The following is a 20,901-nucleotide window of genomic DNA, read 5'->3' as shown; positions in this document are numbered from 1 at the left end:
GAAGAGAACAGCTTCCCAATGAATCCCTGCCCATAACAGCAAGTGCAGTAACAGACCAAGCAGAGAAGGAAGGAGGAAATGGGAAAGAACAAGATATGTCTCAGGGAAAGTGACAGAGAAACCTAAGCAGAAAAACAAGAGACACTCTGGTCCGCTCTCATGTGCGACAGTATTAGAGAAGGAACTGCAATTATTTTATATTATGTAGATATTTTGAGACAATGCTAACATTGTTAACAAATGTACACTCCAAACAACTAAAAAGCATAATCAATACCTCATTCCAATTAAAAAACAGTACACAAAGTGAGAAGCAAAAGCCTGCTGCTTAATAAGCTTGTAGTTTACTCCAGGAGGTGCAAGAGGCCTGGATCCTCTTCTTGACTTGCAGAAAACTCACATCAGTCTTTACACCTCAGTTCTTCTCTGGAAATAATGATGTAAACGGACTTTAAGATCTACTAGTAAAGATCACCATGTTTCATTATTGGCTAATTAAGTAATATTTTCAGATGCTTTTATAGCTGACAACTACCTATTTTATTGCTTATCAATAAAGTTTCATTTTAATTTTATATTCAAATCTAGGCAAGGGATGGTAAACATTCCTGTAATACTGGTAAAGATTCCCTATTTTGTGGTTTGTCTTTCTAAAAGGTTGAGATTTGTGCCTCCAAACTTTTGGTATATAATCACAAAAGACCTATGGTATGCACACCATTTTCTTCATTCACAGAAAAGAGACAACACCACATAAAACACACAAGAAACCTGTGTCAGGAGCAACTAAAGCACTTGTTTAAGTTTACTATCTCTTCGTATTTTTAAAAAGCTATATGGCTGGAACAGCGGGAATTAATACAAGACTGATCTTCACATTATTAAATTCCCAGGAAACTCCTGCCCTACCTCTCTACAGACTTCCAAAGATACATTCTATTGGACTCGGCACTAGAATGAAGCTTACAGAATTCCTCAGAGTATAATTTTACCTATTTCTTTTGGGAAAGCAGGAAGGAAAGAAAGAAAGATAGGAAGGAAGCAAGCAAATATGATTAGATCTAAATCCTCTTTCATAATCACACCACCTTCCTAGTCCTAAAGTCATCCTCTGTTGTGCTACTCAACACAGCGTATGCAAGCTGCAGTGATTCTATGTCCTTTCCAGGACTTTCTACACTACAGAACAAGCTACTAAACTGGTAGAATCCCACATAACTATACCCTTTTCAGCAACTCATTTTCTTTTCCTTTGTGGAACAGTGGCAATCTTAACTTTGTTAATGCATTTGCCATAGAACAGCATAAACATTACCTTTATTTAATGTGAGGGATGAAAGACTGACTAAATTTACTTGTTAGAAACCTAAAATTTGGGAGACCCAGGTTACATTGCCTGCCAAGATAGAAATTTCTTGAATGGGCACTTTCACAAGTATGAAGCATAGAACATGTTCCTCCTCACTTGAACAGATATGATGAAGATATATGGTAGGTAAAAAAAGTCTAGATAAGAATAAGATATTGTTAACTCCAGCTACTTGATTTAGTTGGTAGAGTATGCACAATTACATTTATGTAATTTATAGTTATAAAATACAAAGGTTGTGTATAAACTCACAGCCATTAAAAAAAAAAAAAAGCATGTGATTTTAAGCAATCAAAGGAATAGCAAAAGCACAAAACTGTAACCTCAGAACAATCAGGGCTGTATTTCATTAGCTCATTCACTCGCTGGGATCAAAAAGCTCCAGTGCACTATGTTTGTCACTATATAGTTGTCACACATATGGCTTTTCAGATTGGCAAGTGTTTGATTTACGTTATAAGAAGCCTCTAACCTGGATAATTAATTCAGAAACATTACTGTGTTTTGAAATGCCATCCGCTTGATCACTTTCTACTATAAAAGGCATAACTTGACTTTCTAGCCAAGCACCTGTCTCCTTCAGAAGCGAGAGGTAATCTTCTCCTTCTTCAGAAAACTAGAAAAAAAAAATCATAAGTAAGTTACCAATTGTCTTTCCAATTCCTTTGGAATTTCCTCATACTGTCAGCTGTAACTACAGCTTATACTTAAAAGGTATATCCATACCTTGTTCTGAAGATGAATATTCAATCTGCAGAAGAGGCTGAAGGCTCTAAGGGCAGTTGTTTGATTGCACCTACCAGGACCTGCATCGTTTGCTTTAAGAATTGAGCCAAGAACCTCCTGAAATATCAAGGTTTACATTTATATTTTTCAGAAAATCCTTTCAAATGTTTCCTTTCTCAACAGCTTTCAACAAGGGATTTACAAACCAACCAAACAAAAAACTCTCACTCTAAACCCCAAAAGACCAACAGGCATATTCTCAATTACTTTAATTTTGCAATGCCGTAACTAATTTTCAGACTACTTCTCACATGTAAATTCAAAAAGTCAGGTCTCTTAAACATGCTCAACACTAGGTCATCCAAGAAAGGCATCCAAGAATGAAAAACTGGTTAAAATTTGCTACCTATGAACAATTCTGAAATTATATAATTCTAGGCTAGAATATCTGTTTGAAGTACAAATCAAAAGCAAAAACATTTTATAGACGGAAAGGAGGGTTCATGAATCCTATTTATTTATTCTTGCACGTCTTAAATTTGACTTAGGCAATATATGATTTCAAGCATTCTTTTATAAATATGGTTTATGGTAAGGACAACACTACCTTTGCAGCACTGAGAATTTTCAAAAGCTTCTTCAGTTTTTTTTTAGGAACAGAGAGTAGACAATCACGATTAACAGGATGAGTCAATAAATATTCGAGGTAATCAATTGCTAATTCTGGCTTGGATTCATGTGTTACATGAATACGTACTCGTCGTTCAGATGTCTTAATACTCTATAGATGAGAAGAAAGCACAAAACCAGTATAAAACTGTTAGTATCTTACTTTACAATTAATTCCAAAGCAGAGTAATATGGCACTAAAGAAGCTTCTATTAAAAAAGCTCACAGCCGTAATGCCTTTAAGTAATCTAGCAATTCTGTAATTTTTCAACACATGCATATGCACACCTCTCTTGGGGTTAGCGTGTCAGACAACCAATCACAAACTAATTCCATAACGTGTCCCACTTGGCCCCAGCGACACATGCAGTCTATCAGCATAGAATATTTGCTTTGGTCAGCTCCACTGTCAATATTTTTGAGTCTGGAGATCACACCACAGCTTCAAAGAAAAACAAACACAAAAAGGAGATGCATTAGCTTTACAACCATAAATGCAGACTTAATTCAATGAAAACCAATCATTATGATACAAAAAAGATTCGCCAAAGGCATATTTGCACCTCACAGATTTAACTTATTGAATTTGTTTAGCGAATAATTTATCAAAATGGACATTTGATATGTCAAGTTGTGAAAAACAAGAGATGTCTTGTCATTCATATGTTGGACTTAAATATCATACCTGAATGTAGGAATAGCAGCAGGGGGCATAAAAGATGCCAGAATAACCAATGGAATCATGCAACGTTCATCCTAAGAAAAAAAAAAAAGTGCTCTATATGATGTACATGGACAGATACAAACACACACAAAACTAAAGATAGTGCTGAACAAATATGATTAATCTCACATTAAGGATTTCCTTTCTTTCACAAGAAAAGGAACTGAAAGAAGTTCATGGAAACATAGAGCTTGCCATCTGAAATTTCTGATTCAATTATCAATCAAGTCAGAGGTCAATTATCAATTAGCATTCAGCTTTCTGACAAGCTGTCAGTACAACTACCATGAACAATTACAGCTCCATGAGATTAATAGCCACTGCAAATTAAATGACAGCTCTAGTTTACTTTTTTCTTTTTAGTAGAAGCTAATACTTAATTGCACAATCATGACATCATCTAAGTGTAACTCTCAAGTAACTTAACTACTGCCTTAAATGAATATTCAATCACTTCAGAAATTTATTAAAAAAACCCTAAAGGAAAGGGTGCTTATTTTAGACCAGTAATATAAAATGCACTATAAGTTGTTACAATGACACGGTCTCACTCAGATTATATACAAATGAATCTACGTAAAAGACTTAAAAAACAGCATATCTCTATGTCCAAGTTTCACAAATACAATGTCTATTTAGGCATTTGAAGAGCTAAAATCTTTTAGAGATGATTTTTAAAAGAACATTTAAAAATATACTTGTAGCTATTCAGGAAAGAGACATGCTGCTTCAATCTGTAGTCTTTTAGAAACTAAGCCTCTGATGACAGGTCTTTTTAGATCCAAGCTGCTTACTCACTGTAAGAATATCAGAGTCAAAGAGGTGGCTTGCTAAAGCTGGATATCTTGTCTGCTCACCAGAGCCTCTCGGGGAAAATGTTACATCCTCTCCCAAAAAAAGATTTGAAATGTCCTTGACAACTTCCAAATGCTTTCAGGGTAGAGAGAGCATTTGGTGTGTGTGCGCTGCAGAATATTGTATAGCATTGAATTGCCTTCCACTCCCCGACTGTCTAAAGGAAACTTGAACACTCTTCAGTATAACAGACAGCATAACTCGGTATATGTCAGCATAAAAAACTATAAAAAAAGAAAACATCCAGTGGATAATCCTACCAAATACACTACAGGGTGCAGCAGATAACTGTTAGCCACTATCAAAAGATAGCATCCTGAAGAATAACACCAGAACAATTAAAAAGGTCAAGGAGACTGAGAATATGAGATTGACCGATTTTAATTAATTGGCTATACCAAACCCAAACAAGAAATAAATGCATCAAAAGATTGTTAAAGAACAGAATCAAATTAGCAGAAACCAAACACAAGAAAGTGTAAAAGAAGCCTCAGCTGCTTCAGCTGTCTATAGTAGCAGTTGAACCCTAAGTAGTGGTGGTAGGGTTTGTGGGAGGAGTGGGCAGAAGAACGCGTGGACTCTCATCTACACTATTTATTCTGCAACAGTGCATTTCAGTTACTGATTTCCAGTGAATCCAAAACCATTAAAAAACCAGAATCCTGTAAGAATATGACAAGTGGAGCATATATTGCCTATGTATTTCTGTGCTGACCATTTAAATCATAGTTCATCATTCAGATATTGCAATGGGAGAATAGCTCCTACCCCTTTGTGGAATTCCAAGACACTCGCTATTGTTTATAGTTCACAGCAACAATAAAAAAAGAATACTTAATGCCATGGAAATAGATAAAAGACATAACACATGAGAGCATCTGAATAAAATACTAAGCACTTACAGGAAAATCTAGGCTCTTTACCTTAAATACTTTAAAATATTCAGGCAGTACAGAAGCAAATTTTCTGATAGCATATTCTTTGGCATCTTGATTGTGATCTAGTGCTTTGTGAATACTTCTCCAGAGAATTACAGTAATCTCCAATAAACTTGCCATGCTGGCCACATCATTTATTGACAACACATTATTCAATACCTGAAACGTAAACAATTAGATTATACTACCTTTTATATTCTGAAAAAAAAAAATTTCTTCACATAAAGAGTCATCGGGCACTGGCAGAGGCTGCCCAGGGAGGTGGTCGAGTCACCTTCCCTGGAGGTGTTTAAGGAACGGGTGGATGAAGTGCTTAGGGATATGGTTTAAGACAGTGTTAGGAATGGTTGGACTCGGTGAATCAGTGGGTCCTTTCCAACCCGGTGATTATATGATTTTATGAAATATAATTTTATGTTAAAATAAGGTTTCAAAAACACCTGAAAATCCTTCCATTAGTTTCAGAAAGGCATTGAGTTTGTTGTAAAACATGAACTCCACAATTCATTCTTACTTTACATATAACTTGAATCACCTTGCTACATTGATTTTTTTCAATAATTTAATTGCAGAATCAAGCCAATTTATAATTGACACTGGAATTTGGGAAGTATTCATTTAAAATATTCTTCATATTTCTTCTATCTTAGTCTAGTAACTAGACTAAAAAACTAGTAACTACTACTAACTACTTTAGTCTAGTAACTAGACTAAAACCCAAAGTTTTGCTATTGCAGGGCATGAAAACACCATAATGGTAGTTCTCTCCTTTTAATTCCACAGATGCCCAAGTGCTTTCCTTTAGATTTCTGTCATATTTTTAACCGCCTATGTCACAAATTAAAGTTACCAGAACTTATCATAAAGCGGACTTTCTTACACTTGTATTCTCCTTTTCACTTTCACCATCATCATCATCATCATCATCATCATCGTCGTCGTCGTCGCCACTATCATGAAGATTCTCTTTCCTTGCTTTCTGAATGCAGGCATTCAAGCAGCGCCGAATAGTAAGCATCAACTTAGCTAAATTTGAATACAATATGAATAGACATTTACAATATATTAAGGAAGTTGCTAGTGAATCCTTCTAAATGTAATACTGGAAAGCCCGTCTGAAAAGCAGACAACAGAACCAGAAATAACGAGGGAAAAAAGAACATTTCTTGGTAAAAAGAAATCAAAAAATGCAAAAATGTTTCATAACCTCAAGTACGAAGAAGAAATGGCAACATTATCATCAGGTTCTGCAATTTTATTATTAAAAAAAGTCTACTAAAAAATGCAAATCCAACTATCATTAAATCAGAACCAGAGAAAGCTCCCACGACTCCTACTTTCACCTGGCATTGCTATTAATTTAATGACCTGTGTTCAATAACACATCCCCTCCAATATTAATTCCAATTATTTATAAAAGATGTAGTCTAATCATTGCACTCCTTAATGAGGAGCTCATCTCTAGATAAAAGTAAAAAGCCCATTCTGGTGAGAGTATGGCTAGCTGAAATATGAGCATACTAGCAGGTATTATTTCAAAACAACCTTCACAGGGTTACATGATCAGTCCAGAAGCAACAGCTTGTGCATTTTACCCAAGTCACTGCATGCCGACTACTTTGTTTTCATACTACCAGAACTCCTCTGACACAATTTTCCCGATTCAACAGCACTTTTATAAAAAGCAGCTACACTCTGTGCAGTTACATATGCTTTTCACTGAAAGTATCTGAAGCTTTTAATAGGAAGGAGGGATTTTTAGATTTTCTCTGAACAACTTGAAAATACTACTGATCCACAAATCCCAGATAATCAGATTGTCAGACATAAATACTTTTCACCTTCTAAATAATCTTCCACATAAAAATCTCCAATCACATGAGACACCAGTGTACTTTATTTCACTATATTTGGATGATAAATAATGATCTATACATATATATTATAATAAACTTAAGGTACGTGTGAGGAGAAAGGAAAAGAAAGACCAGACAGCACCACAGCTAGAGAGTATTGTACAGGACGCAAGAGCAGAAATGGAAAACTTTGGTCTTTTAATTGTTGAAAAACCTTCTGACTGTTGTCAGTAGGGTTCATTGCTGGCATCAAGAATTTAAAACGTTACAAACTAATATTATAATGAAAACAAAAGATCTAGCAGCAATGTACCACTGTTAGAGGAAAAAAAAAGCAATTACACAGTGTGATATTGGTATTTGCAAAGACTCATAAGGTTTTGTACTTTACCTATATTGGTGGGGGCAGTATACTCGTGAGCATATTGATAGAACTTTCTAGCTGCAGCTGAATTCATCTGGATTAGAGTAACACAGCGCTCACACCACACATCCTCATGTTGGTTAATCGGAAAGAAAGAGTTGAATAAGAGATCCACTATGCGTCGTGACACAGGCCGTGAATCAACTTCAAGACGAGTCAGAAGATAATCCATGGGACAGATTTTCCAGAACTTTTCAAAGCGAGAAAAAGATATTAAGGAGTTAAAAATAAAAGAGGAAAACAACCAACTTTAGCAAGTGTTGTCCATATCAAATGTCTCAAAAATACAAACAGCTATTAACAGAAAAGCATGAGCCTTATTAATTTTTACCATTTACTTGAGGTCATATATTGCTGCAACAATGATGCTTTACTGTGCTGATGCACCTCTCAATTTCCTGGTATCTCTGACAGACTGATAAAACTCTGGTTCAAGCAATTCCAGTTCAATATACCTGCGATGCTAATCCAATTTCATAGGTATAGGGAAGAACTATTTATTTTACAAGGATATCACCAAAAATATAATTATTCATCATTATGTGCCATGCTTATTCTCAGCATAAGACAAAGACCAAGCTACCTACGAGTATGGTATAAGAACAGAACAAGACACTTTCCAAAACCATCCCAAACCATGAGTGCACTCCATCTTTAGCAGTTGTGTTATTTGTAACACAGTAATCGAAGGCTATAAAATTCAGAAAGAATAAGCAGCTTGTTATGACAGCAGTAACACCACTCATATTTGTAATTTTTGTGAAATGATCTTGAATTAATTATGCCTTGAACTTGTGAACTTTCAGATTAAAAAAGGGCGGACTAGGCATTAAAGGAATCCCAGGTCTTGCCAGAGGTACACATTACAGTTTATAAATAAACAGGAAGTTACTGACAATTTATCTAACTCTAGGACTTTTTTTTCCTCTATGTAAACCTGATCCTTGCTTTAGAATACCTGAATCTTTTACAACATAAAAATAAATCACAGAGTGGATGGAAGAGATATGTTGTGCCTAAAGAACAAACTAATACTAAGTTAACAATTTCATTTTCCTGTCTTTAATGGCAGAAAATTCAGAAGAATTCAGGAAAGCCAAAAAGATTGTTTGCTTGAACTTTCATGCAGAATGACTACTTTCAAACAAGACTTTTTTAATACATTTAACAGCAACATTTCCTTTTGGAAATACTGCAAAAGTCTCAAAAGGCAGTCTTTTTTAAATAAATGCCTTGACTGTATCTCCTTCTTGCTACTTATTAAAGTGCCACTTAGCCTACCTTAGCAGCTCTGGTAGCCTTAATTTTTAGCAGCATATCAACAAAAGCCACTCGCACTTTCTCTGAACTGTCATGAAGACTGTATTTGACAGCTGGCAGGAGCTGCTCCAACAATGGATGACTTAGTTTATTGTCCAAAATTATTGGTAGGCACTGCAAGAAAAGAAAGAATAATCTGAAACAAAAACCCCAAAGAGTAGATGCAAAAGATGTAGCTAAAAATTGTTGAACTGGACCAGAACACTTCTAAGGTTAGATTAAGTAGACACAGACACTATGCATGCATATTTTTCCTGTAATGTTCTCTAGTAGAAACTGCTGTGGTTATTTCAAATTTCCAGTGAACTCATTTCAGATGAAGCAGTCTCAGATTTACACTGAGGCAACCATCCTCTTGCATTCTACCTGTGGGCCCAGTGTCAGGTCCTTTTTGTGGTAGTAATACGGGCTTCCTAAACTCTGCTAATTTCATATTAAAAATGTCTTTTTTTACCAAGTTATTTTTAAATCGGCACTTTCTACTTATCCATTGTAGGCCATCATGAAGCCACAGAGCAAGTGAGGATTAACATGAAGACAACCAAATCAAGGCTGAATTGACACATACACAAAATTTTTAAGTGAAAATACCGCTTAGGGAGTTCATTTTTCTGTCAAGTTATTAGTTATTTACCAGATGACAGAAAGATGTAGATGAACTATCCTAACATACTGAATAATGCATGGGAGGCTGGCATTCGCAGAGAAACAGTACTTAGAGTCATCTAAACCTCAGAAACACCAAGTGAGGTACAAAATCATAACGTAATTGTGCATGTCTAAGGATGGGTTAAAACCAATGAGACAGAAACACGCTGGAACCTGCCCGCATACATTTCTGTCTACATTTAAATCCAAGCATAACTTCTCATAGCTCAAATAACTAAATTTCAGGTCAAAACTATGCATATAAGACTAGAAGTGCCAAACAGTCACTATTTTAAAAGGCATTTGTTCATTCCAAATGTGTGGCTTTTATAAAACATGCAAAACTTGCATGCATTAAGAACTTTCTTGCATCGGTCATTTTTAAGAATAAGTAATTTCCTTGACTTAAAGTGGCCTATACTGGAAACCTGTGCATCAAATAATTTATAAAAAAGACAGTTATAGTTTTAAATCTAGAAAAAAAATATTTACTTTAAAAACAGAGCATCGAACATCAGCAGATGTTATGTCACATGCCAGCTCTCCAGTTAGTTTTTTTAACAGATCTGCAAGAATTGGTGGAGGAATCATCTCCCAGTATTTGGAGGTTATCTGACTAACTCCAAGTATGCCTGCAGAGCGGACAACTGGATGAGGATCTTCTAAGAGATTCTGAAACAAACAGAAGAACAATAAGGTGAGTATATGCAATATTGTGACTACTGTTGTTTGTCATTAACCTATCATAAACAAATAGCATTCCATTACTTTCTAATCATTATGGAAACTGTCATACTATGAAGGAAGTGCAATTTTAATAATCCCTCAAGGCATTTTATTATGAAGCAAACTAGGAAATTTAAATCAGATGCAAAATTAAGACAAATACCAGCCTTCTTTTAACTGGATTTTTGAAATACATTTTTAAAAAAGAGCTCACATTAAGCCTTGCATCTGTGACTTAATTAAGAATATTTAGACTTCTGTTTATATATGAATTTACACTGTCCATTGCTCCTGTGTAACAATATAAAAACTTTGAAATTCATTCAATTATCTATGTTTACATTTTTAAAGAATATAGTCAGGATTTCCCCAAAATCTTCTTAGTGAAAATAGTATGTCCATTCTCACCATCTAGACTGGTAAAGAGTTTTTTAGGTTCTTGTCTCCATTATGTTTAATTTGAGAAGTATTTAGCAATACAGAGCTAAAATTCCATTGAATACTTATATATTAAATGTAGAGTTGTCTTCACCAATACCAAGTTAAGTACGGATCAAGATCCATTACTCATGCCTCTAGTCTTGCAAAAGCATCTTTCATTCACAGATTAATATGCCAAATATTTCCTTTTCAGAGCTGAAGGTACTGCATGTCATCTGTTGTCAACTTTCTACATAAATTCAAAATATTGATTTCTCTTTGTGTTTTCTGCACTACTGGCTTATATTTCCTTGAATACTATCTTGAAATTTTATAAATGTTAATTGCATCAATAGCTTATTTTTGAGTTAGTTTTGATGAAAATTCCATTTTTAACATTTTAGTTTCATTAATTAAAACTTACAAAAAGTTCTTCAAACTGTCTTTGAATTTCATTATCCATCTCTTCAGTGTTAAAACTGGGATCACGCACAGGAAAAGCGTCAACAAACAAAAATGCTGCATTTGATCGAACTTCTGAGTTTCTTGCCTGTTACAATGAACGAAAATTGTATTTTTTCAGTAAGTACAGACTTTTACTATCAAAAGGCATATCCTGTAAAGTCCTATTCTTCAGACACTTCTAGCAAGTTAGCATTTTAATTAAGTAAACGGAAGAGATGAATTTTTAAATATGTGGAAGAACTTATAGTAACATATAAGAAATATATATAGTAACGTAATTTTTTTCACCTTACATTTTTGCCCATTCAGTAAAACCACAGTTATTGGCACAATCAGCTTTCAAGGCATATCAACTTCAGTGACCCTGAAGAGTCACAGCTAGAGCCCTTCTGCTCTCTGTAATGCTGAGCAAATTAGAAATAGCTGAGATTTCTCTTGGTCACATTAGAGCTCCTCTTCAGAATACAAGAATCTTGAATTCAAGCAGATAGAATTAACTATATTGCCTGTCAAGATACAGGTGATTTAATTGAAAAGCTCACACCTATTTCTTCAAGAAAACAGTATTTAGAAACTAAGTACCAGCAAGCCTGGAGAGTAGCTTAGCCAACATAACATTTTCTCACAGCATTCTGCTTCAGAAACTGTCAGCCTCTGGCCTGGACAGGCGCACACTCTCCTGGGTTGAAAACTGGTTGGATGGCCGGGCCCAGAGAGTGGTGGTCAATGGAGTTAACTCCAGCTGGAGGCCAGTCACAAGTGGAGTTCCTCAGGGCTCAATACTGGGTCCAGCTCTGTTCAATGTCTTTATCAATGACCTGGATGAAGGCATTGAGTGCACCCTCAGCAAGTTTGCAGATGACACTAAGCTGGGAGGAAGTGTCGACCTGCTGGAGGGTAGGGAGGCTCTGCAAAGGGATCTGAACAGGCTGGACTGCTGGGCCGAGACCAATGGGATGAGGTTTAACAAGACCAAATGCCGGGTCCTGCACTTGGGGCACAACAACCCTGTGCAGCGCTACAGACTGGGGGAAGAATGGCTGGAGAGCTGCACAGAAGAGAAGGACCTGGGGGTGCTGGTTGACAGCCGACTGAACATGAGCCAGCAGTGTGCCCAGGTGGCCAAGAAGGCCAATGGCATCTTGGCTTGTATCAGAAATGGGGTCACCAGCAGGTCCAGGGAGGTTATTCTCCCTCTGTACTCGGCACTGGTGAGACCGCACCTCGAATACTGTGTTCAGTTCTGGGCCCCTCACCACAAGAAGGATGTTGAGGCTCTGGAGCGTGTCCAGAGAAGAGCAACAAAGCTGGTGAGGGGGCTGGAGAACAAGTCTTATGAGGAGCGGCTGAGAGAGCTGGGGTTGTTTAGCCTGGAGAAGAGGAGGCTGAGGGGAGACCTTATTACTCTCTACAACTACCTGAAAGGAGGTTGTGGAGAGGAGGGAGCTGGCCTCTTCTCCCAAGTGACAGGGGACAGGACTAGAGGGAATAGCCTGAAGCTCCGTCAGGGGAGGTTCAGGTTGGATATCAGAAAAAAATTCTTCACAGTAAGAGTCATTGGGTACTGGAACAGGCTGCCCAGGGAGGTGGTCGAGTCGCCTTCCCTGGAGGTGTTTAAGGAACGGGTGGATGAAGTACTTAGGGACATGGTTTAGGGAGTGTTAGGAACGGTTGGACTCGATGATCCAATGGGTCCTTTCCAACCTTGTGATTCTGTGTGATTCTGTGTGTGATAAAACATACTCAGTTCTGCATCTTCGCACATAAATATCCATGTTCTGAGCTCCAAGCAGCTCATCAAAAATCTAAGACAAGCCTCATAACCCTCAGACATTTTATTTTACCATTTGTGAGTTTTCAGTACATTACACTATACATTTCACTGGTTGTAGAGCTTCAAACGTCAAGAAAAATGGAGAATGTATGTTTAGACAGTCAGTGAAAAATAATTGGCCCTGTGGACTCTTATTAAAGGACAGAGGAAGAGAGCAGGCAATGAAAAAATGTAACTCAAGTTATCTCAGGGAGAAACCTGAAGTCTAACAATCAGATCTCATTATATTTATTAAAGACAGCAGTACAACGATAAGAGCCTGTGCTCACTTATCTTGGAAGGAAGAAGGACAGATGAATTTTGTTCAGATTTTGGTCTAAGTTAAAAAAACCTCTATACATACAGTCAAATGAAAAAAGCAAATGTAGACTTAATTTTAACAGCAAGATAAGAGACAGTTCAGGAAAACTCCTGATTATCCTGATCATCCAGTTTTCTTCTTCCCTTGCTGTAAGAGACATTCAGATGAGAGACAGGGAAAGAAAAATGAAGATAACCATGCAATATTTAGAACTAAATAAACTAATGGCAATTAAAAACAGAAAAATACAAAAGACATGAGCAACAATTACTTCATTTAAAATTTATTTTGTATTTCCCTTCTGGACTGATCCTCACAGTGTGGATCACATCTCCGTGTAGAACTGAAAAACTGCAAATTCTTCAAGCTAACAACATCAACATCAATTCTAAATGTAATGCTACAAAGGGAAATAAAGCCTATATATACATTTTTTAGTTAGGGAATTGTGTTTTACTTTGTTTATTGTGGATAATACCAACAGTCTCAAAGTGAAAAGATTATAATTCTTAATTCAATTCTATAAAGCTGTAGAAAATCCTTTAACTTTGAGCTTGTCTATACTGAAAAAATAATGCATAACAAGCTAGTATGTGAATTCAGGGTGAAATAACTCTTCTGCACTGATATTTCATGTGAAAATTAATTCAAGTATATTTTTGTGCAATAACCTAGACCTTGTCTACCATGGCCATTTCAGAAAGCTAATGTTAATAAACTTCCTAAGTGCCTTACACTGAATTCCATTAAGCTCACTTTAATTCTGAACTGAGTATCCAGAGTTTAAATTCCTGCTTTTAATTAATTGGAATTTATCCCAAATGTATTTGCATATTCAAATTCATAACAGAATAAATGCTTTCACAGAGGTAGAATCTAGGACCTTAAATGTTTCCTATTTTATTCCACACTGACTTTTCCATGCAAGAGGAGCCTGCAGTTATTTAAATAAGTAATACTTCTTTACCCTCTTGACTGTACTATTCTGAGGAACTTATGGAACATTTAAAAATTTTAATTTTTTTGTTCAGTTAATATTCAGAGTTTTCTTTTAAGTTTCATATGGTCTTGTAAGTCCTGAAATTCAATTCCAATTATTTCAAACACTGTTTTTCCCCAGTAAAGGTTAGTTTAAAAGTGTGGAATGTTAAAAACCCCCAATCAAACACACCACTTCAAAGGAATCACTTCCTTCAACAGCTTGAGTTTCTGGAGGAGTGGTTCTTGACTTTTTGAGCTTGATAAGAAATAGCTTAATCACTACTTATCTCACAATAAATATCCATATTTTTATATTTATATAGCTTCTTATCCTAATTAATCAATCACTGCACAACTGTCTGCTATGTTTGCATGAGACTTACTTTTCATAATAAAGAAGTGAAAAAAGATGAAAAAGTTCTGTAAGGGCTTATGTAATAAAAACTTAAAGCTGCATGAAGGCTTATAAAATATTTGTAGGAAAAAGCCACAAAGGAAGCTTGTGCCATCTAAGTATTCACAAAGCAAGCAATTTAAGAAAAAACGGAGAAATATGAATTACACATATGCATTCTTAGTTTAAAGATTTCAGAGATGAAAAAGTAGTTTCAACACAGTTCTGGAATCCTTCGTGTTCTTACAGCTGAAGTATCTTGCCTTTCTGCAAGAAACAGTGGCAAAGAGGTCTTCCTACGAGTTCCCTTTCTATTTTGTAACCAGTGTTCTAGAACAAGATTTGTTCTTCACTGTATTACAGTAGGGATTGTATGCTGGCTAAAATAGGAGCATTAAACTGTTTAACAAAAATTAAACTGACATTACAGGCTCTCGAGTGGAATCCATACTAGTAAGGATAATTATAAGCTTACCTTCTTAGTTCTGTATCTTAAATTACTGGTGATTCTGAATCACAATAAGTTATTGTAAATATGTCAAATACTGCAGCAGTACTATAGGAAAAAGAAAGATTAACTACACAGAAGCCACACAGCAAGACAGTGGTCTATCCAAAAATAAATTGCCAAATTTTGACATTCAGTCACATATTTCCTTGCACCAATCACAATTTTTTCTTTTGCCAAGAAAGATTGGAGCAGACAATCCTCAAGATCCCTTCCAACCTGTATTCTGTGAGTCTATGAAATATGGCACCAAATCACTTGGAATTCAGACTCTTTGCTTGCACTGAATCATCACATGAGTAACATAATTGCTGCATTCAATTTTTTACAATCCTTCCTTTTTATCCTCCATGAAATCTGCACTTACAACAGCTGAACTATTTTGCTGTATTAGAACAAATTCTCCATGATCTGTTTGATATGCCTGTTAATGTCTAAGCTTAAAGTGCTGAAGTACCTACACAGAAGCCTTCGAGGCAAAAACAAAACAAACAGAAAAAAACCCACCAAAATCCACAATAAACCTTAAGAAACCAAACAAAAAAACATCTCCCAAACCTTTCTAAAATTCAGATTTATTCTAGTAATGGAACAATGAGGCATAGGAAAAGTATTAATAGCAGCTGTTAAAAACTTGAATCATTCTTGAAATCAGCATTTTCTCTCACTGTCTTGCTGCAAATCAATAATTAACTTTTTTTAGCTTGAACCAGAACTTTGTTACATTTCTCCAAACAAATCTATGCACACTTAATAAGGTTTGACAGAAAGTTCTACAAATGTACTCTAATTTTATATTTTAATTGAATCCTGGGCTTTGGAAAGTGAACTACTAGTCTCCATTTACATATAGCAACTCCCTTAAGAATAGAATGCCATGTTTTGCTAACCTCTCTGAAATTGTTTCTGACACACTAGTCGGGAATTTTGCTATGCTATCAAAAACAGTTAAAACCCTTATTCTTTTTAGAGACAGAAATGTAGAAATTACAGAAATTATTATTATTCTCTTGAACCGAGAACATCAGTTTCATCCAGAAGGATCCTTGTTTATATTAATTCTAAAGGGATGGGATCAAACCCTTAATGTAAGCCCAAACAACATACTATAAGCCTGTCCATCTTCCCACTTCTACCACAGGGTTCTGTTGAAAACAAACAGCTCTCAAATCCTTCCTGTAACTCATAAAATCCATTTAAAAAGATTTTAAGAGTTTTCAAATGCTTCTCTTGCTGCTTGAGAAGATATGATATAACCAATTTGTAAGTGAAACTTCAGTAAATGTTAAAAAGCACTTAATTTGGATGTAACAAATGGTATGTGTCTGCTGTCACTGAAGGAATTCCATAACCTCAGTCAAAATACAAACTGTTCAAAGAGGGAAGCTTGGCTTATCTTAATCATAGAGTGCAACTGAGTAGGTAAACTGCAATAGTTTAGTCTGTGAATGCAATCCGCAGGAAGACATACACACTTACCTTAAAAGTATTAGAAGTCAGAAATTTCATTCTGAATACTAAAAACACATCCATAGCATGAATGTCTGTACATATGTTCAAACTAGAATAAAAGGTTTTCTAAAATAATAGTCAAATAAATTATTTGAGCTGTATTCGAAGACTTGTAAATAATCAGAAGGTTAGACTAAACCATCCTTCGAACACTTCTGGCTTTGATTAGTAAAGCACAGACCATTCCATTAAAAAAAAACCTTATAAAACAGAAGACAAGATTACACAAAATTCCCAAACAGAGAAGATGAAAATACCAAACTTAGTCCGACTGCCGGCTGCAATCCTGGAAAGCACTCTGTGTACTGGTAAATAAAACTGAATTATAGAAGTAAATTATATTAACAAATTAGAATACAGGATTGTAAACGATGCCTAATTACGACTGGTAAAGTTACTCTGCTACAGCTGAGATACTAAACACACCGAGTTTCTTTTTCATTATATTTTAAAAGCAATAATTAAAACCAGGACATGCTGTAGGGACCGAAAACTTAGTAGTTAGAGAAAGATAGTCTTATTTTCTGAAAAGGGTAATTACCTTCAGTGCTCTCCAAAGGATAGGCTGATACAATCTATAGAGCATTTCTTCGACTCCTTGACGAACCTTACTTTGTTTATGAAAATAACACAGTATCTAACAAAAACAGACAAATCAATTAAAAAAAAAAAACACTGTTAACAGTACTTTCTACATTCAAGAAGCATGCAGGAGATGTCCAATCTCATCATTTATATAAGACTAAAGAGGTTTCCATACTATGGAAAACGATAAAACTAAACATATGAATTGACTCTGTATTTTATTTAAAAGTCCTCAAAATCATAAAATAAGAATAAATATAATATTTTATCACTTCATAGATTCAATAAGTCTATATAAAAATATACAACTGAGAAATAAAATCATGGGTGAGGGTCAATTTCACAGCAACGACTCATTTTTTGTTACAGTAAAAACTTATTTTTAATGTAACTGCTAGAAATACTTTGAAACCATGTAATTATCAACTAAACATAAATAAGCCATTTTTGTGTTAAGAACAAAGGAACATCATTAGGTAGTTGGAATTATCCAAAAACAAGTGTACAAACACATACTGTATGCATTGATGAAATGCAAGTATCAGCACTCCATGTGACTCAGAACTGTTCTTAGTTAGAGTTAAAGCCTCTTTTGTAGCTGAATTACACAGAGAAAAAAGAAAAGTAGAAGACTAGAGCAGAATAAGAGAAAGGCCATCATGTAACTTGATATAAAGTAATTCTTCCACCCAAAACACTGGATCGTTTGAAAAGAAGTTGACCCTCTAGCGGCAACTTGGAATACTTCAGGTATCACAGCAACAGCTCTGGACAACTAAGCCTTTGATCATCATCCACAGAAACAATGCTTTCGTGGAAGAATCCCTATTCTTTGATTTTGAAATATACAGAAGACATGATGAAGTCCAGAAGAGACTATGTATCTCTTATTTATACATGAGAATGATGGATCTAACCCAGGATTAATGGCCAAGCAGTACTGTTTTGTAATAGATTTCATTAGACCAGTGAGTCTTATATATTTGAAAAATGGACACGGGTTTTATAACCAGAACTTTGAATTCAGAAAGGAGAGTTGTACATGTTGCTTTCCCCCCTGCCCTTATTCTTTCAATAAAATAGCTCGAGTGACTGCGGCTGGTTACTCTCCTCATTGCTAATGGAACTTCTGGATTCTAAAGGGCCATTTTAGATCCAACTCTTGCATACTGAAAAAGAAAACATCCTTCAAATTTATTCCAAGACCCACTGCCTTCACAACTCAAAGACAGATTTATTTACATCACTGTCCTCTTTCAAGATCATGAGCTTCTGAGTCTGAAAAAAATGAAATGCCCTGTCAAAAGCTTATGGCATCAATCAGAACTCAGAGGACAATGGAATCCACTATAGATAATATGAGGATCTTTTTTTATATTTAATTAAAAACAAAACCCCAAAACCCAAACAAAAAAACAACATAGGACTGCATGCTGGTATATCAAGCTGTTACTGCACATGCTATACACTCCAATTTCTATATACCTGGGGAAAAGCACGGGGGTGAACCAAAATAAGCGATGCAAACACAATCAATTGCTACCTCCCCACAAGCCTACCAAGGCCCAGCACATTGGTCAGTTTGGGGCAGCCATCTCAGCTGTGTCCCCTCCCAACTTATTTCTCATCCCCAGCAGACTCACTAGGGAAACAAGAGTGGGGAAGAGAGAGCCTTGACACTATGCAAGTCCTGCTCAGCAACAGCCAAATCATCAGTGTGTTGTCAACACTGTTCCAGTCAACAAATCTAAAACATAGCACCACACAGGCTGCTGTGGAGGAAAGAGATTTTATCCCAGCCAGACCTAGTACTGTTTGAGTATGAAACGGAAGTTTTCTACTTTATAGTACCTCATCTGGTTTTGATGCTACCTCTTTGTGTCATGAACTTACCTCTCTAACTTTAGAATGAACAGGAGAACTTCTGGGAAGATGAATTCCATGATGCATGAAATCCTGAATGCAGTTATGTTCAAGTATCTACAGTAAAAACACATACATGCTACTGTTAACACATGATAGAACAATATAAGTACTGCAGGCTGTGCAGTACTTTATATTTTTCTTTAAAACAAACAACTGAAAACAGTCTTTGATATTTTATACTTGGCTTCTGCTTGGCCCAAATTTTGGCCTCTGTCTGTTTAAACTGATTTTCAGAATTTACAATTAATCCGATTCTCGGAACCAAGTTTGGAATTCAAAAGAACGTCACATGGTAAATAAGAATTATTTAATAGCTGAAATTTGACCATAGTATTACTGTGATGCTGTAATTATGCTTTTGATTATCTCCATGGAAATCCACTAAAACTAGATAAATATTTCAGCTATCAAATATATAGACTTGCACATACTGAATAAAAACTTCAATATCTCAGACAACTACTGTGTTAATGAAAAACACTGTATATATGCATAGTTCTGTGAACCAATATTACAGCAGCAGAATTAAAGGTGCTTAAATGCAACCAAGCTGATGACAGTGGGCAAATATTTAAAGCATGACATGCTGTTATTCCTTGACAATGCTGAAGAGGCCCTTTCCTTCGGGAAATAATTACTTAAGGCTTGCTTAGGAACCTTTCCGAGGTTGAAAAGACATGTATCTTTTCTCCACTTTGAAATTCAAAACCATCCAAACGAAACTTCAAGCATAGTATTACCTCTAAGAATTCTCCTGACACTTTCTTCCAGGCCCTAAAGTAAACTTCAGATATGGACTCCATCAAGGATCTGTATTAATATACAGAAAACACATTCAAGCAAGCATCCTAACCATATCTAGGCACAATTCATAAAGGCAAAACCTGAAAGTCCCAATATAATTTTTAATTCTGTGTATCAGTGTTATTTTTAGAAGATGAAATTATCTTGAAATTCTACACTGATAATTATGGAAAACAAAGTTAATTAATGAACTCAAGCACTATTAAAAAACACAGGAAATATTTTTATGTTAGGAAAGTTTAAACATTAGCACAGATATTTTATCATTTATCTCACAATGAATGCCTTAAATTCTTTATAAAGATGTACAGGTATGTATTATTCTAACTGAAAGCATTAGAAAGCCTCTGATTTTAATATTTCATCAAATAATCAAAAGAAAATCCACATTTTTCTTCCATCAATCAAGTTCTCAAGCAACGATCCTGCAAGTCATTTCTTATTAGAATGTCTCTACATAGAATCTTAACATTAAATTAGAGGTCGCTCATAGGTAAATATAAAAACAACTTGCAGAAGCAGAAACCAAAATGGTATTCTCACACAAACAGTTCTCACACATGCAGCACAGTTTATATGAAAGTAATTTGCTTTAGCTAATGACAAATAAGCATTTTACTACACTTATAATTGTAGATATAGAAGTGCAGAGCAACTATTAAACAAAGTTGCTGGAACAATACAGCAAATTTGAAGGTCTCTGGATTCTGATATGTTTTACGAATGTACTAGGCGTTTTAGAGTGTGAGACAAGCAAGATTTTAGCCAAGCTCTTAATGATCGTTAAGAACTCTAACAGTGATGCATACCTTGGAAAGAATTGTAATTGGTTTTTAACAGTTCCATGTATCATTTTAATGAAGTTTACATTCCAGCTGAATAAAAAGCTCAAGAATCTTCTTCCCTGTTGGGAGAG

At 35.5% G+C, this 20,901-nt stretch overlaps 1 protein-coding gene across 1 annotated transcript in view; it reads right to left on the bottom strand.

Moving 5' to 3' along the window:
* Positions 1-20,901, bottom strand: part of NCAPG2 (non-SMC condensin II complex subunit G2) — a 43,875-nt gene that overhangs the window by 11,888 nt on the left and 11,086 nt on the right. Inside the window, exons 7-21 of the mRNA XM_054060548.1 lie at positions 20,795-20,889; positions 19,922-19,991; positions 19,149-19,235; positions 17,212-17,307; positions 11,100-11,225; positions 10,022-10,201; positions 8,843-8,995; positions 7,529-7,751; positions 6,162-6,307; positions 5,267-5,440; positions 3,450-3,520; positions 3,053-3,206; positions 2,703-2,876; positions 2,096-2,212; positions 1,842-1,985 (exon numbers count right to left, since the gene is read on the bottom strand). Coding sequence (XP_053916523.1) covers positions 1,842-1,985; positions 2,096-2,212; positions 2,703-2,876; positions 3,053-3,206; positions 3,450-3,520; positions 5,267-5,440; positions 6,162-6,307; positions 7,529-7,751; positions 8,843-8,995; positions 10,022-10,201; positions 11,100-11,225; positions 17,212-17,307; positions 19,149-19,235; positions 19,922-19,991; positions 20,795-20,889 — 2,010 coding nt within the window. The remainder of the gene's footprint in view (positions 1-1,841; positions 1,986-2,095; positions 2,213-2,702; positions 2,877-3,052; positions 3,207-3,449; positions 3,521-5,266; positions 5,441-6,161; positions 6,308-7,528; positions 7,752-8,842; positions 8,996-10,021; positions 10,202-11,099; positions 11,226-17,211; positions 17,308-19,148; positions 19,236-19,921; positions 19,992-20,794; positions 20,890-20,901) is intronic.

Source organism: Cuculus canorus, chromosome 2 (assembly GCF_017976375.1).
Source record: "Cuculus canorus isolate bCucCan1 chromosome 2, bCucCan1.pri, whole genome shotgun sequence".
Lineage (NCBI taxonomy): Eukaryota > Metazoa > Chordata > Aves > Cuculiformes > Cuculidae > Cuculus > Cuculus canorus.
This window is presented reverse-complemented; position numbering and strand designations above follow the sequence as displayed.